The sequence below is a fragment of the Pteropus vampyrus genome, unplaced genomic scaffold (genome assembly GCF_000151845.1).
Source record: "Pteropus vampyrus isolate Shadow unplaced genomic scaffold, Pvam_2.0 Scaffold201, whole genome shotgun sequence".
NCBI classification, from domain to species: Eukaryota; Metazoa; Chordata; class Mammalia; order Chiroptera; family Pteropodidae; genus Pteropus; species Pteropus vampyrus.
In genome coordinates this window covers 3,225,366-3,241,124 of record NW_011888982.1, presented here as the reverse complement: position 1 = coordinate 3,241,124, position 15,759 = coordinate 3,225,366, and the positions used below count along the sequence as shown (strand labels likewise).

At 31.4% G+C, this 15,759-nt stretch overlaps 1 protein-coding gene across 3 annotated transcripts in view; it reads left to right on the top strand.

Moving 5' to 3' along the window:
- The window catches only part of PCMTD1 (protein-L-isoaspartate (D-aspartate) O-methyltransferase domain containing 1), a 65,364-nt gene that overhangs the window by 35,420 nt on the left and 14,185 nt on the right, over positions 1 to 15,759 (top strand). For 2 of the 3 annotated variants that reach the window (XM_011372122.2, XM_023537817.1), the window contains one exon: positions 5,664 to 5,766. In XM_011372122.2, the coding sequence (XP_011370424.1) occupies positions 5,664 to 5,766 (103 nt within the window). Of the gene's footprint in view, positions 1 to 5,663; positions 5,767 to 11,728; positions 11,921 to 15,759 lie in introns of all 3 variants that reach the window. The other variant, XM_011372123.2, reaches the window with a different exon arrangement.

The following is a 15,759-nucleotide window of genomic DNA, read 5'->3' as shown; positions in this document are numbered from 1 at the left end:
TGGTGGTTGAATCCATGGCTACAAACCCTAGGGATACAGAGAGCTGACTGTATATATTTTTAAAAATCTGTGTATAACTAGACCTGTGCAATTCAATCCCGTGTTGTTCAATGGTCATTGGTACTTACATGATGATTATAGAGATGATAATTGAAGTCAGAAGAACTTTCTTAGGTACATAAAGAATATGTATTACATTTTAGAAGATTTCTATTAGACCGCTAAAATTAATAAGAAATTTATTTTGAATGGAATGTATTTTAACATTTACTTCTGTTAAATGCCTCATTCTGTGATAATATCAGACAAAATAGATTTGACATATACTTATGATTTTTTGCTAGTATATTTTTAAATCAAGACATGAAAAGTACGCATTTTTTGTTTTGTATGTATGATTTGCCTCAGTCTTATTTGTAAACCCTTTAAACTTGGGATCATAGCTACATTTATGTACTTTATTATTCTTTCAAAAAGTAGTTATATTTGACACTCTGTCAACTGCTGAGGATACAGTAGTATGCAAGACACATCTCATACCTTTGAAATTGTGCATGTCATTTCTGCACTAGCATTGTGTGAACTCTATGGGCCCTTCTTCATTTAGTTCAGTAAGTATTTGTTATTTATATTAATTGATCACTCTGCTGACCCCGGATTATCTTCAGGTACTTCACAAATACATATGCAGTGGAATGAAAGAGCTGATAAAAATGGCTTCCAGGAGAATGATACATTAAAAATGAACTTGGATCAAGATCTAAAGCTGTTTAAATTAGCTTTTAAAACTATTCTTTACTCTGTTATAGTTGAGCACATTTTCCCTCAGTTTATTGATTTTGCTTTGGTAGAAACTTATCTCTTTTTTAAATTCCAGTGTAGCTGTATGAGGTACAATCACAAATTGCTCTGGACATATTAGACTTGAATATTTTCAGCCTGCTGAGTAGAAATATGTAAATGAACTGATCGTGACATCTGTTCTTGATATTTTTGACATTTTAGACGTAGTTACATCGGGGTTTGGGTCCATTTTCCGTAACTGTTTAAACCAACATTCAGATTTTGTGTAAACATATTTCTGTGATTCACATGTAATAAAAACAGCACATATATCCATAAGCTGAGATGAGCCCAAGGGACTGGAACCTGAACTTTCTGGTAAATTTCAAGACTTGCTTCATGAGGACTTTACTAAACCTAGAGAGCAGAGAACACATCTGTAGTCTTAGATATAGCCAGCCAGCTGGAGAATGGTTAAGCTAACAGCAAGATTCAGTAAACATTTGAAAGTGTTTGTCTTTAATATGCTTTTTTAGTGTGATATAGTAGTATGATGGAGAAACCATAGAAAATTAATTATATCTTAATAAGTAGCAGTACATTAGATCAATGTCTCTTTAGTTAGTGATTAATTTTTTGCTGATTCTCTCCTTTACCTTTGCACTGTTTAGTGTCTACATTATACCCTAAGATGGTCATGGAAAAAAAGAATGAAACTTATACTTGTTTGCATTTCACCTGTTGTTTGTCTCTGAATTTTTATGAAGTTACTTATAAATCTTCTCAAAGATGCTTAATTTCGTACAACTAAAATTAGTAATAAAATAATATAACTTTTTTTGAAGATGTTTTTACATATATATATTTTAGTTCTCATTGAGAAACTTTATACTAGTTTCATAGAAACCAAATAACTGATTAACCTGCTCCCTCTTGTGGTAAATATTTAGTTTTATCCAAAATGATTTTATTTGTAGTCATGTACTCTTGGTATCACTTTACTAATGAGAACAGAGATTTGGATAGTCCAAAGAGATTTTAAAAATTATTTAGATTGGGCTTTGTAATAATTAAGAAGGTATGGCGGGTGTGGTTAACCTGAGCTGAGCTGCATGTTAAGGTACCTGCAGAACCAGAGCTACACCTGAGAGATCCCTCTACCTGTTGGGGGTGGGACACAAGCATTTACAGTTTAAATTAAATTTAATCTACTTTTAAACTTAATTTAAAAATTCCAAGGTTATTCTAATATGCAGTCAGGGTTGAGAACCACTTATATAGGTTATGGTTTTGTTTCTATGACTAACCAGTTTGGTATGCAATGAGAGGGCACATTATAAGTTCTAATGATTTGTACCCATCTTGTACTTTATAGTATGTGAAGCACTTCTACATAATTTACATGGTTTTCTCTGGGACCCATTTTATACAGTAGGAAAGTCTTCAAATGGTAAGTGACTGGTCTCAGATTGTATAGCTGTGAAGAGGAGGAACCAAGGTTGAACACTTAAGACATCTGCCTTTAAATCTACTATTTTTCTCACTGTCCCACAGTGTTTAGATCTGAGTCCTCAGTTGAAATGATGGATCTTGAATTAGTTCATCTTTAGAGCTTTTCTAGTTATGTATTGTGAAGTATATTTTGCTTGTGGCTATGTGTTTTATAAATTAGCCTTACTTAGAATTCTGAAGGTACCAAGAACTTTATTTAAATGTTGAGTGAAGCTCTCAGATTTCTTTGGCCTGCTTCAAGAATACTTCTACCCTGCACACTATACCCAAAACAGCTTTTCGAAGTACTTCAGAGTAGGGCTGGAGTCAACATAGATGTAAATAAGAAATGTAGATATTGCATAAATACTTCATACTTATATTTAGTAATTATTGACCTTTATGTATAATCTTTGATTATTGACTAGTAGATGATAAGTGAGCTAGATTAGATCCAACTACTACAGAAGAAAAAATCTCGGTTTTATTATATTGGAGTTTTATTATATTTGTTATTACTCTTATTAAATGGGTTATTAGCCTTAAAAATAATTTTTAATATGATATACCTGGGTTTTTCAAATAACTTTGTCATAATAGACGATTGTATATAGTTCTTTCTATTTTCTCTTTAATATTTAGCCATTTTTAAAAATGTGTTACAAAAATTAAGCATTTATTATTTCATAGAAAAATCTTCATATTGGCAAATATAGAGTAACATTAGAATCTATTGAATACAAAGTCAAATACTTCATCTGTTAGACGATGTTAGAAAGTGTTAATACTTTTCTTATGGATACCATTTCATTTTTTCTATTGACAGCTTGTACCTTTCTGTGTGTTTATATTGTTTATTTTTTAAAAATTTTTATTTTTAATCTCTGACAAGCTCATTTTTTATTGAAAAGCTGTACATGCATACAGTTAAGACAAACTTTAGACAAGGGGTATAATAAAAAAATCTCTTATCCTAGACCTCTTAGTCCCATTCCTTAGAAGCAGTATGTATGCTTTTTTAGGTTTCTCTGTTTCATCTTTCTGTTCTATTGAATACAAATGTCAAATATAAGTTGTAATAAAAAGCACCACATAACATTTTTATCATACATTTGATGTGTTCTAGTTGTATACTGCATTATAAATAAATGAGATATTGGTGACATTGCTATTTAAGTTCTGCCTTTTATTAATGCATTCTTTTTATTTTCAATATGTTAATTGTCAATTTATTAGTGATAATTATAGATATGTCTCCATGTTATTTTAAAAATAAACAATTACATCTATTAAAAAATCATAGTGATGTTGGCACTAGAAATCAATGCATAGTAGTATATTCTATGTATATGTTTATTGTCAGATCCTTTGTTGATGAAATTGTCTTCATCTGTGTCAAGGTGATGTTAAAAAGAAGTTATATGAAAAATGTTCTTGATATTTTCTTAAAAAACTTTAAACCTTATTTTCAAAAGTTGCCACTTTGCTTTTAGATAGTAAGAAAGCAAGGAAAGGAAAAAGAGACCATTGTCTTCTTTAAGTGAACAACCTATGTAGTAGTCTCTTTTGACCCAGAACTCTGAAGTTCACACTCCCTCTGTTCAGGCATTTTCAGATGTCGAATAGAAGCCTTGATTTTCGGATTATTTACTTGACACATTTATTATAGTGCTTATGCATTCGGTCTAAAGGAAACTTCAGATTCCAGCAATATTGACCTTTGTTGATCTCTTATAGCCCTAGTTTTCTTAAAAATGGTTGATTGATATAACTAGATTCTTAATGGATAATGGATATAAAAGTCTATTATATTTTAGGTAAAAGGTTAGAAAAAAGCAGATCAATTTCATTGAACAATATTTTCCGTACTATGTACCTAATGTTAAGTAGTTGTAGCTTAATTTGAGTTTTTAAATGAAAACATTAATCAGTTTTCCTAACATTCTTTGTTTCCTTATGGAAATTCAGATTTTGAAAATATTTAGATTCAATCTTATATTTAAAAAAATGACATCACTGCTTCTCTAGATTTGATTTTTTTGCCACTTTTATTTTTTGAAAAAAATTTTAGTTTTAATAAATTTATGGTAATGATAAGGAATCTCAAGAGGTCTTAAATGGCATTGGATGAATATTCCAGTTTTAACATAAGACCAATGAACAGTTCGTTCAGAATAATTTATTTTAAAAACTATAAAAACATTGCAAAGAAAATTCTGTTGTGGTTTGATGGATCAAGTACCTTTTTAATCTTTTTATTTGAATACATTTTTAAAGTAGAGTCATTTTTTTTTTTTTTGTGATAGAAATATATAGTAGGTTAAAGCATTATCTTTATCTGATGTTGGCTTGAAGATAGTATCTGAAAATTTTGGTGTAATTTTTATAGTTTAGGTACTTCCTAGATCACAAATCATTTTTTTCATGTGCCCTCTAAACATAATTGATAGCTGATTTTTTATTTTAAAATTTCAATATAGTATTTTTAATGATATTTAGTTGGTGGCATATCTACTTAAGTAGTTCCTAAGATAAATATAAGATGCAGATACAAAATAAGTCCATATAAGATACAGAAAATAAGGAACACACAAACACACACTTTTCCCTAGGAAACCAATCTCTCAGTAAAACAACAAATGTAAATTAGAAAACCCGGTTGACAGTTGCAGAAAGGAGCTGGCATAACTAGAAGAAATTGTGTGTTACTTTCATGTGGGTCATGGAGCATGCACAGTAGCCTTAGGAAACGTAAATCCAGTTAGTCATAATCGCAGAAAATTGTTACCAGGGTGGAGAAAGAGCCATCTCAGAAACATCTGGGGCTGAGAAAGCTCTCCTGTATTTCTCTCCCGTATTTCTCATCCCTAGAATGTCACTCATTCTTGGCTATGTATAAAAAAAATACCAGGTAAGAAGTGTGAAGTATGCTGAAACAGGAGAGTAAAATCAGTTCTGCAACAAGTAACTGATGGCCACATTCTGCTAGATGATGGGAGCTCCAAAAGGCAGGATGTGGTCTTGGCCCTTGAGGAAGTTAGCATTTACTGGATAGTAGTCAGATGTCATGAGATATTTATACAATATCTATGTCAGCCTATGGTTTCAGGATTTTAGAAATTATCAAATTTTTAACAATAAATATAATGATAAAGAACTTAAACCTCATATAGTGTATGACTATTTCTTTGGCAATATTGTCCTGATAGATAAGCATATTTTTAAGTTAAAGTAATGTTAATAGATTTCTGATGAGCTTTTTAAATCTGTGGCTAGCAGATATTCAAATATTTCACGTCTTCTTTAAATGCTCCTGTGATAAATGAACAGAAATTAAAAGCTCTGTAATGACATTAATTTTTTTTATAAAAATGCTGCTACGATTGCAGGTCCTTTTGGAATAAATCATGGGATCGAGCTTCATTCAGATGTGGTGGAATATGCCAAGGAAAAACTGGAGAGCTTCATCAAAAATAGTGATAGCTTTGATAAGTAAGTATATCTATAGTTTTGGTTTTAAAGCACTTGATAGATATGTGTGACATGTCTGTTTTCAATACTATTATTGATCCTGAGTTCCTCAGTTGAATGCAGTAAAAATCAATGTAGTATAAAGTGAGAGAAGAATTTAACTTAGAAAAATTATTCTATAGTATAATTTTTATTTTATAAGTCTGTAGTAAATAATAAATGAAAAAAATTTAATTTTATGCTACTATCACTTTATTAGTAGGGTAATATTCCATTTATTAAATATCATACAGGTACCTTTCTTGAAGATACAAAGATGCTTGAATTGGAATACTTTTCTGAAACTAGTTTTATACCTTTGGGATAGTAATTTAATAGTTCTGCCCTCTTTATTTGTAGCATAAGGGTGATAACCTGTTAGCATATAAATGGCTTAAAAACTCAATTATTTTGTAATATATCTAGAGGAAATTATGATAGAAATACATTGATATATCTTGTATGATAGGGTTTTGTTTGAGAAATTTGTTTATAAAACCATTGTATTGGACTCATACTTTGCCTTTGAGGAAATACTGCATAGACTCCTTGAGCTGGCAGGGAAGTCTATTGGGTGCATAACGTTTCTAAAATTCATCAATGATAGTACTATGGAGCAAGGGCTTCTTATGCTAAAGTCCATGATCTCTGTGACATTATATAAAATTTGGAGGGCATTTATATCTCAACTAAGTCATATTTTCAAAGAATTCCTCGAAGATAAAAGGAATCACAAGCTTAAAACTTACTCATTTTATGTAAGTAAGTTTTAGTGCAAAAATATTCACAATTTCAACTTAGCCTGCTGGGAGTGTGCCTTACTCATCTCTAGGCCCCGGCCATGACCATGGAGGTGAGCCACTTGGAAGAATCTGGATGAGAGCTGAGGATTTTTTTCTAGAGTTTAGGCTTGGGGCCAGTGCCAAGATGGAAGCCAAGAAAGCCCTGCGAATAGCCCCTAGAGTGTATCTTTCTCTGCGTCTCCCTGCCCCTTCCCCTTACCCTTTCATTTCCCCTTGCCAGTTTGTATCTATCCTCTGGCAAGTGGCGCTTGATTGGTTGAAGAACAGAAAACTGATACACTGCAGTAAAATCCTCAGTGTTGTAGAGGGAAGGGGAAGTTTTGTATCTACCAAGTGTGATTGTAACTAGGTTATTCTTCAATAACAGACAAGCTTGGGAAAGTTTGGAACTGTTATTTTGTTTTATGACTAATTCTCAATGGATATGAGCAAATCATTTGAATTTTCTGCATCAATTTGCTGAACATTCTTTATCTTATTTACGTTTGTCTTTATAAATAGTTAATATTTCACATTTTGAATCATTCTTCTAGTGCTTACCGTGTTGGTTCATATTCTCTTTCTAAGAATAACGTTGACGAATAAAATACTTTTTTGCCTAAGTAATTTTATAAGAAATTGAGATTCAATTTAGCATTCTTTTGTTTTTCTGTTTGTCTGATGATTAGTAGCATATTAAGAGCTTAAAATCTGGACCTAAATATTTTTATATTATTTATTAAAACTATAGAATTTTGTTAAATTTATTTAATTTCTACTATTTTAAGTATTGTTTTGATGTTGAAACTGTACACACAAGGACCTTTTGAATGCATTTGAACTTAGAAATTACAAAAGTAATATTAGTAAAAGCAAATTTCTGAGGTTTGTTGTAAGGTCTTTTATGTCTGTTAGCTACATCTCATGTATTAATACTTGAGGGCATAGATACTCAGTTTTGGGTCATAAATCAGGCAGAACAAACTCTAGGAAGAATCTGGAATCACTGAAGCACCTCTATACAAGTATCTATGGACCTCAAATTTATTGCTGACAAGTGGGCATGGTCCTGGGAAAAAGTAAAATATGTCTTATTTAAAGCATTTTTCTATGTTGATGTAACTTAAATAATCCATAACAGATAAGTTTGAAAACTATATTTAAGTGCCTCAATTTTTTAAAATTTTCTAAAATCATTTTCATGTAATTGTAAAATGATCAAATTTCCCCGGCTTATATTTCTTGAGTTTTCTTGTTTACTGAGTCATTTAGATTATTATTTATAAAATGATGAAGCATAAAATATGGTTATGTGACTGATCTAAATGTTTCTTTATACTTTTTAATGTTATTTTAGTTAAAGTAATGGGACATGTTATAGTTATTTCTGAAATGTTGCAACTAATTTTTAGGACAGATTCTTCTGTTAATAAACTAGTCTAGAAAATGAGACAGTTCTGGAAATGTTATTTATTCTGAATTTCAAGTAGCATTCTGAAATATTAGTTATATATTTCAGAGTATAAAAGTATTTTGCATACAAAGAGTAGTAGGTACCTGGGAAAATGTTTCATTTTGTGTAAAGTCGTGAGTGATTGAAAGTTAAGTATTCAAAGTTGATGAGTCATTTAGTGGACTCCTTTTTTGTCTTTTTATAACAAGTGATTTTAGTGACAAATTATAAAGATATAGTAGTTTTCTTCCTATCTTTTTTGTGTTTGATGATTTCCTTGAAATTTTTCTTGATGTTTGTGGATAGTATTTCTACTTATTTTCAGTTTTTTAAGTTAAAAATAACTTGTCCTCTAAAGTAATTTTAAAAGTACCATTTCAAAGAAGTTTCATTATATTTAGTTGTATACAGGTCATCAAAATATATATTTTAATTAATGAAATATAAAGTAACTCAGGAAAATTAATTACTATTTATGTATTTCTTAGTACCAGATTATCTTTGATTATGTATAACACAGAATTGATAACTAAAACCTCATACTCTTCCAATCTTATTTATCCTGTTGGTTTGGATCTTTTTTTATCAGTTCCTTTTTTTCAAAAGTATTGTCATGTCATGCTTTATAAAGTTTCTTACATATATCTATTGGAGATCACAGTGAAATTCTAAATATGGTAGGTGAGAAAAAATTGATAAACTCAACATTCAAATGTATAGTATCAAATGACTTTAAAAGTACAAATGTGTGTTTTCGTGTGTGCTCTATGAAGCAAGCTTGGTTTCTGAGTCTTCAAAGTAGTATGCATCCCTTGTTTGAGAAACAAGTATCCTTAGTATAATTTATGTACTTACAAACTTTTTTCCTATGTCTTAGTCCCTTATCAGCAGATGAAATAATTTGGAGAAGATACTTTGAATTTACTTTGCTTAGAGATGGGAAGGAAGATTTATTCCTTTACCTGTGGTATTCCCAGATTCCATATATGAAATCTGGTTTTCAATATATGAATTTATACTGATGTTTGATTCAAGTGTTCTCTAAAACATTGGCAAATGTTTCCATTAAAGGACCAGATAGTAAATATTTTAGTTCTCCTGGGCTAAATGGTCTTTTTTGTAACTGCTCAGCTCTGCTGTCAAAAGCAGCCATAGACACTATGTAAAGAAATGGGCATGGGGCATTCTGTGTGTGTTACGTGCTATTGAGTCGGCTCTGACTCCTGCTGACCATCTGAATGAGTGATCTCCACAGCATCCTGTTCTCAACAGCCCTGCCCCCTATAGAGTCATTCCTATGGCTTCTTTTACGGAGTCAGTTCATCTCATATTTGATCTTGGTCTTTTCCTGCCTTCTATTTTTCCCAGTGTTATTGTCTTTTCCAAAGATCTCTGACTTCTCATCATGTGCCTGAAGTAGGAAAACTTTAGTTTTGTCATTTTTGCCTTCAGTGATGTTTGAGGCTTAATCTGCTCTGGGACTCACTTGTTCATTTTTTTCGGTGGTCCAGGGTATCTATTATAGACACTTTATCAAAACAAGGGGTGGATGGGATTTGGCCTGTTACCCATAGTTTGCTGACCCACTTTCTATTCTTCCCACGCACTCTCCAGAACATCTTTATTTTAGCTCTCTCTGGTCTAAAGAAGTCTTTGGGCCTCTTAGGTATCTGGCCTTCATGAAGGAAGGAGAAGGTTGGGAAAGGTGAAATTAATATGAATCAGTATTTGACATATACAGTAAGCAAAATAATCTCTCCATCTGTAGTTACTTGGAAGGGTAAGTCAGTAAACCTTTACCTTTTAAATATTTTGCAAATGAATTAGTAATTGGTATAGCATTTATATATATAACTACATTTACGCATTTATATAATATATAAACATGTGCATGTAGTTGACTTAGCTTCCTAGACTGCATGCTTTGGAGTTTTCCATTTCCTTGTAAGACGATAGACCTATTCCCCCTCCCTTCTTGAGGATACTATAGCTGATTTTGGAAGTATTCTATCAGTAGCCAAATGAGTACAATATAGTTTGATTTATTGAAGATTTTCATTTTATTTGAATGGAGTCGTTTCTATATAGTTTGTCATATAAATGAGTCATGATATGAATACCAAAAACAGTAATGAGATGATAAAAATAATAGTGCCTAATATGTATTGTCTGTTGATTAAGTACCATGTACCATTCTAAGTGTTTTATCCACAGTCGAAGCAATATTGGTGTCCACATTTCCCAGATGGGAAAACAGAATTAGAGAGGCTGTAACCTCGGCTAGGTCAGTCTTTTTATTTAATTCTAATTGAGCTATGTTAATGTAAACACTGATTTATTCTAATATTTCTTCCAGCCATAAGCTGCTACCAATGAATTACAGCCAAGCAAGTTAGCCCCAGATACAAAGTTGAAGGAGTACTTTTATTTTCATCATTTATTTCCTTCTAATGAGAATTAAGGAGCGCTAACATGGTTAAATGCACTATAGCATTTTTATTACAAAGCGCTCCTACCCTGGTAATTAATGAGACCTACAACGAGAATTACTTTTGAGGACAGAAGCAATGCATTCCTCAAATTTAGTTGAAGTGTAAATTTTAAATTCAGAGATAGTGTAGTCTTGTATTTTAGAAAGTTTAATTGATTTATGGCAATATATAGTGTCTTAATTTTGTTTTTAATTATAGGTTTTAATTTTTCACGTGATACGATTTGCATTGGAAAACTTAAATGCTTCTGTATTGTCAGCTTTACCACTAAAGTAGTTCTGCTTCATCTTTAAGAGAATTATAGCATAATTGAACTAGTTTTGTTATCTATTAATATATATTCAACATTATTTCAAAATATTTCTCAGATATTTAAATATTTTTATATGCTGGTAATTTTCAGATGGTAGTTTTATAGCAATTATTGCAGTTTGTAAACAGTTTTTAATGACAAACATTCAATTGGCAGGACAGAGAAATGCTTAAAAATAGTCCTCAAGGCTGTCAGTTATATATTTTAACATCATTTAGAAATGGCGTAAAACTAGAATGGCTTCAAACACATTATTAAGAGAAGAAATTATTGTTAAAAACATGAAATCTCGCTTTTGCATGAAGTATTTGTCACGTTTCCTATATAAAGTTTAGAAATTGTTTTTCATCCTATGGATTTTCCTGAAGCTTCATTCAATAAAAAATCACTGGATTTACTTTTAACACTCTGCTTTAAATAATGCTTGAATTATTCTGAGGTGAGTTTGAAGTTGGAAGGAAACACTTGGAAAGGTAAAGTCTTTGGTTTTTAATTTTTAAAAAATTAATAGCTTAATTATTGGTTGTAAGAGTTTTTGAATAGTATAACTGCATTTGGAGATCAAAAGATTAACATTTCCCTGGGTTTTCTTCCCACTGGAAAGTTCTGAAGTTTTGTCGTGTTCTAATGAAACAGTCATAGCTCTTAAAACTCAAAATGTGTATTTTGACGAAGTGTTTTACGAAAAAGGAGTTTCTGTGATTCATTTGGCAGGTTGTTTTGGATGAGGTATGAGAACAAGGTAGGATTTTTTCCTAAGTCCTTGAAATCCTTTATTCCATTGGAATAATTGTCTAAAATTTCAATGACAGCATCCTGTGGCACATGATTAACTAGGTGTGCAAATTGTCAGCCCCCACTTCAACAGTGTATTGAAGGGGAATGTTGTTTTTTCTACTCTCAGTCAGCTCCTAGACCTAGACTATCCGTCTAAGAGGGAAGCTGCAGGGCAAGGCTAGGTCACCCTGATCTCCTAGCAGCTTATCAAAAGAATTATATGGGCAAGTTGGCAAGGTCCCTGCTGTGAACGAAATCATCTGTCCATCTCAAGATGAAGATATTCCAACATGCACCTATAAAGAAAACCACTGCTAAGGTAAGTGATTAGAATCCTGGTGTTATTTCGGGCAAGTGTTCATGTTGTAAACAAGATATATGTGTGTTCTCTATTATCCCACATGATTTTCAGTGTACATTTCAGTAGGAGTATGTCAAATATTTTTCCCTCTCTACATAAGAGAGTCTAAAAAGTACTCATTAGATTTTAAGGTTAAGTCTAAAGTGAGTGAGTTTATAGTTATTACCCACATTTCAGAACTATTTTTTTTATACAGATAACATTGTTGGGAGGTATAAAAATGTAATTTAGGAGTATGAGTCATCTCTTTCTGGGAAACTTTGTTTTGGTATTTTTCTTCAAAGAATAAAAATGATTGCTACTTTTCATTTTAATAACAGACATAAACTTTTAACGAACTCTCCTAAATCAAGTATAAGAACTAGGGAAAGAATGCATAAGCTGTACTTCTTTGTGTAGAATTATAACCACTTAGGAAGTATCATTTTGCTAGACCTCTTGCTGTTTTAGTATTTTCTTTTCCTCTTTCTTAGATTTCACTTAGTGTGTGGTTGATGTGAAAAGGTGGTGGAATTTGGATTTTCTCTTTCATGATTTTGAATGTAGATTTTATGTGTAAATCTATAAACAGTCTAGTACTATTGTATAATGACCTGAAAATTTCTGGTTAGTTTATTGCTACAGTCTTCCAGATTATGCAGAAATTGTATCTGTGGTTTAAATATGTCCTTTGCCTCTAGAAGTTTGTGGCAACTTAGGTAAGATGCAGCTTTCAGAAGATAGTAAAAGCCTAAGGTAGAAAATATTTTCTTTACTTTCTTTTCTACATTGGAAGAATTAATAGGAGTTATAATTTACTCTGATAACCTGGTAGCCATCATCTGTGTCTCAGATCAGTATTTACTCTTGATATATACTATATGAACATGATATATGGATATGAGCATATACATAAACATTTATGAAAATTTTTAATCAGATTTTTTTGAAAAAATAGTTCAATTGGTATGAATTTATTTACACAAAATGCTATTATAAAAATAAGCCATAATTTTAGTGTCAGAATACAAAATATCTAAGTAGTATCCTCAACTGTGTACCTACTCAGAAATAAAAAGCTCATCTATAAGTCCTTTAGTAGGAAAGATGATCCACAGTCCACGTATATATGAAAAAAATAATGTTGTAAGTATATGCAATTTGAAAATAGTGTTTTCTTTACTAATGTGAAGGATTCATGTATTATTGGTGGAAAAGTTCAAGTCATAATTTTAAGTTTAATAAATAATCCTTGGATAGAACACTTTCTGGTAGACATTTTTTAAATAACTAGTGTTATTGGTTGTGTTGCAACTTTCTTGTAATGTGTTTGGTTGGCCTATGAATTCTCTATTTTATTCTAGATATTTTAGTGCCAACATTTCAAAATATTACAATTTTTTTTTGAATTTTACTAATGTCCTTGACGTTTTACTATTTTGTATTTAGAAATAGTCCAATCCTTTTAGAATATTGTCTCAAGTCCAATTAAACTTTCAAATTTGAGTATTCTTGTAAAGGAAATTAAGTATGTTAAATGAAAGTGTAAAGACCCCATATGCATATGTCCTATTTGCACTAGTAGAAATTATTTATGAATTTAGGGATCTAATTTTTCTCTATAATGATCCTTTGTAATATACCCTAAGTAGAAGCAAGTATACTTGTTCTGATCTGTGTTAAAAGAGAAAACATTAAGTTGTTTCCTAGAATAATGGTGGCTTATTTAAGATCTTCAGAAAAGCTCCCAAAATGTACCTTTTAGTTATCTAGTTGATTTATTCATTGAAGGCAAGGGTTTGTTTTCTTTTACTATTTGGGTTTTCCTTCTTTTGGCATTTTGGGGGGAAACACATGTATTATGTAACATGAAGCTAGTTATTTATAGTAACCAATTTAGTAAAACAAGAGCCATCATGGTAGAGTGCCATAGGCATTTGTGTCTATTTTTTGTTTGTTTTTTTATTTCTGGGCAAGTTTCTAGTCCTGAGATTTTTGTGATTAATGTTTAATTTTTCAACTTTGGGTTCATATTCAAAGTTGGTAGATGGCAAAGTTGACAAAACATTTATGTTTCTTACATGGTTCACTTATTTAGTGAATGTTTTTTGAGGACTGGAATAGGTTAATGAGACACAATTAAAATTCAGAAGAAATATTCAGAGATAGCAGGTAAACAAGGAGAATGTTTCAAAGGGATGATTGTGTTAAGGAGAAAGTCTTTGAAACTCCTGTTTACAGGTGATAAGTAGAAAGATATGCATGTATACACACATATACACACATATAAAAGATATTGAGGTACTTTACTTTTTTACTGAATCTTTGAAATTCCAGGTGAATTTTATTCTTACAGTACATTTCAGTATGGATTAGCCACATTTTAAGGGCTCACTATCCACAAGTGGCTAAAGGCTGCCATCTTGGATAGTGTGGCTCTAGATTGTCCTGCCTCATTTTTAAGATCATAGCTTCTCATTTCTCCAGACCATTCTCTGATTCCCCAGATCTGTTAGCTTCCTTTCATCCTCAGTCTCATTGAATTGTGTTTCTTTCCTTTAGAGCATTTGTCATAGTTGTAAATTAGATTGTTTGATGTTTGTCTCTTCCACAAATGTAAGCATGAGGGTTTCCCATTGTATTTCCAGTCTTTACATACAACTGGTGCTCAATAAAGAGTATTTGACATAATGAATTTTGCTAATTACTAGTACACAAGGTAACTTGATCAGAGTTACACATTTAATTTTACAGTCGGGCATTACATTTTTTCTAATTCATTTTGTTATAATGAGAATGTATAAAATATCACTCATATGAGAAGTAGTTTCAAGTTGTTCACTTGTAATTGTGTTTTCCTAGGAAACAGTTCTGTAAACTCACGATTGTAAATAGTAGGAAGCTTTTAAAACTATAAGAATATTTTTGAGTTCATTTAATAGACTTGATGGTAAAAGAGGTTTAATAATTCAAAATATTGTTTGTTTTCTGTTCACATCCTGAAAATTGACTGACTTAAATTATTATAAAATTAAATTACTTAAAGTGACTCCTTATAAGAATGAAAATTTTTGGACAGACTTCATTGAAAATAGTAGTCTAACTTTTTAAAGAAATACTTTTTCTGAGTTTGGTAAAGTGATTAAACTACCAAATGTATTTTGGTTATATTTTAACAATTATACTTAATCTTGAGTATGAAAGAGAAATTAAACAGTTTCTAAAGCAGGTAAATTTACACTCTTGTGTGTTATTATGCAAGTGGAAAGAATTAGATACTGTTAAAGAGTTGGGTAAGATTTCATTGCAAAATTAATATCTTAACTGTATGTGGAAGGGATAGTAGGCATTTATCAAGGGAAGAAGAGAAGAAAGAGTATTTCAGTCAAAGGAACAGCACATACCACAGCTATAAGGTTTTGGAACACTCTGATAGTTCCTCTAAGTAATTAGAAGCAAATAATTAAATCTGGCTACAATAAGTAATTGTGGGTGGAGGGCAGAGACAGAAAATGAGTCTGGAAAGACACTTTGACACTAGGATGATACAGAGCCCCACATGACCTTTAAAGGAGCTTGAACCGATCTTGCCTTGTTGGGAGCAAACATTGGAAGGGAGACCTGAAAAGTGTAAGCAGTGACATTAAAATAAATTTTAGTTACAATAAAAGAAATAATGGGCATATACTACTTTAGTGTGGGGATATGGGTATACATTGTTTACTCATCCCCATCCCAACCCCTTCAACCCTTCCCACCCCACTCCTACACCTCTTTACCAATAAGACAGGAAATTGAAGACAAGAATACTGTTAAAC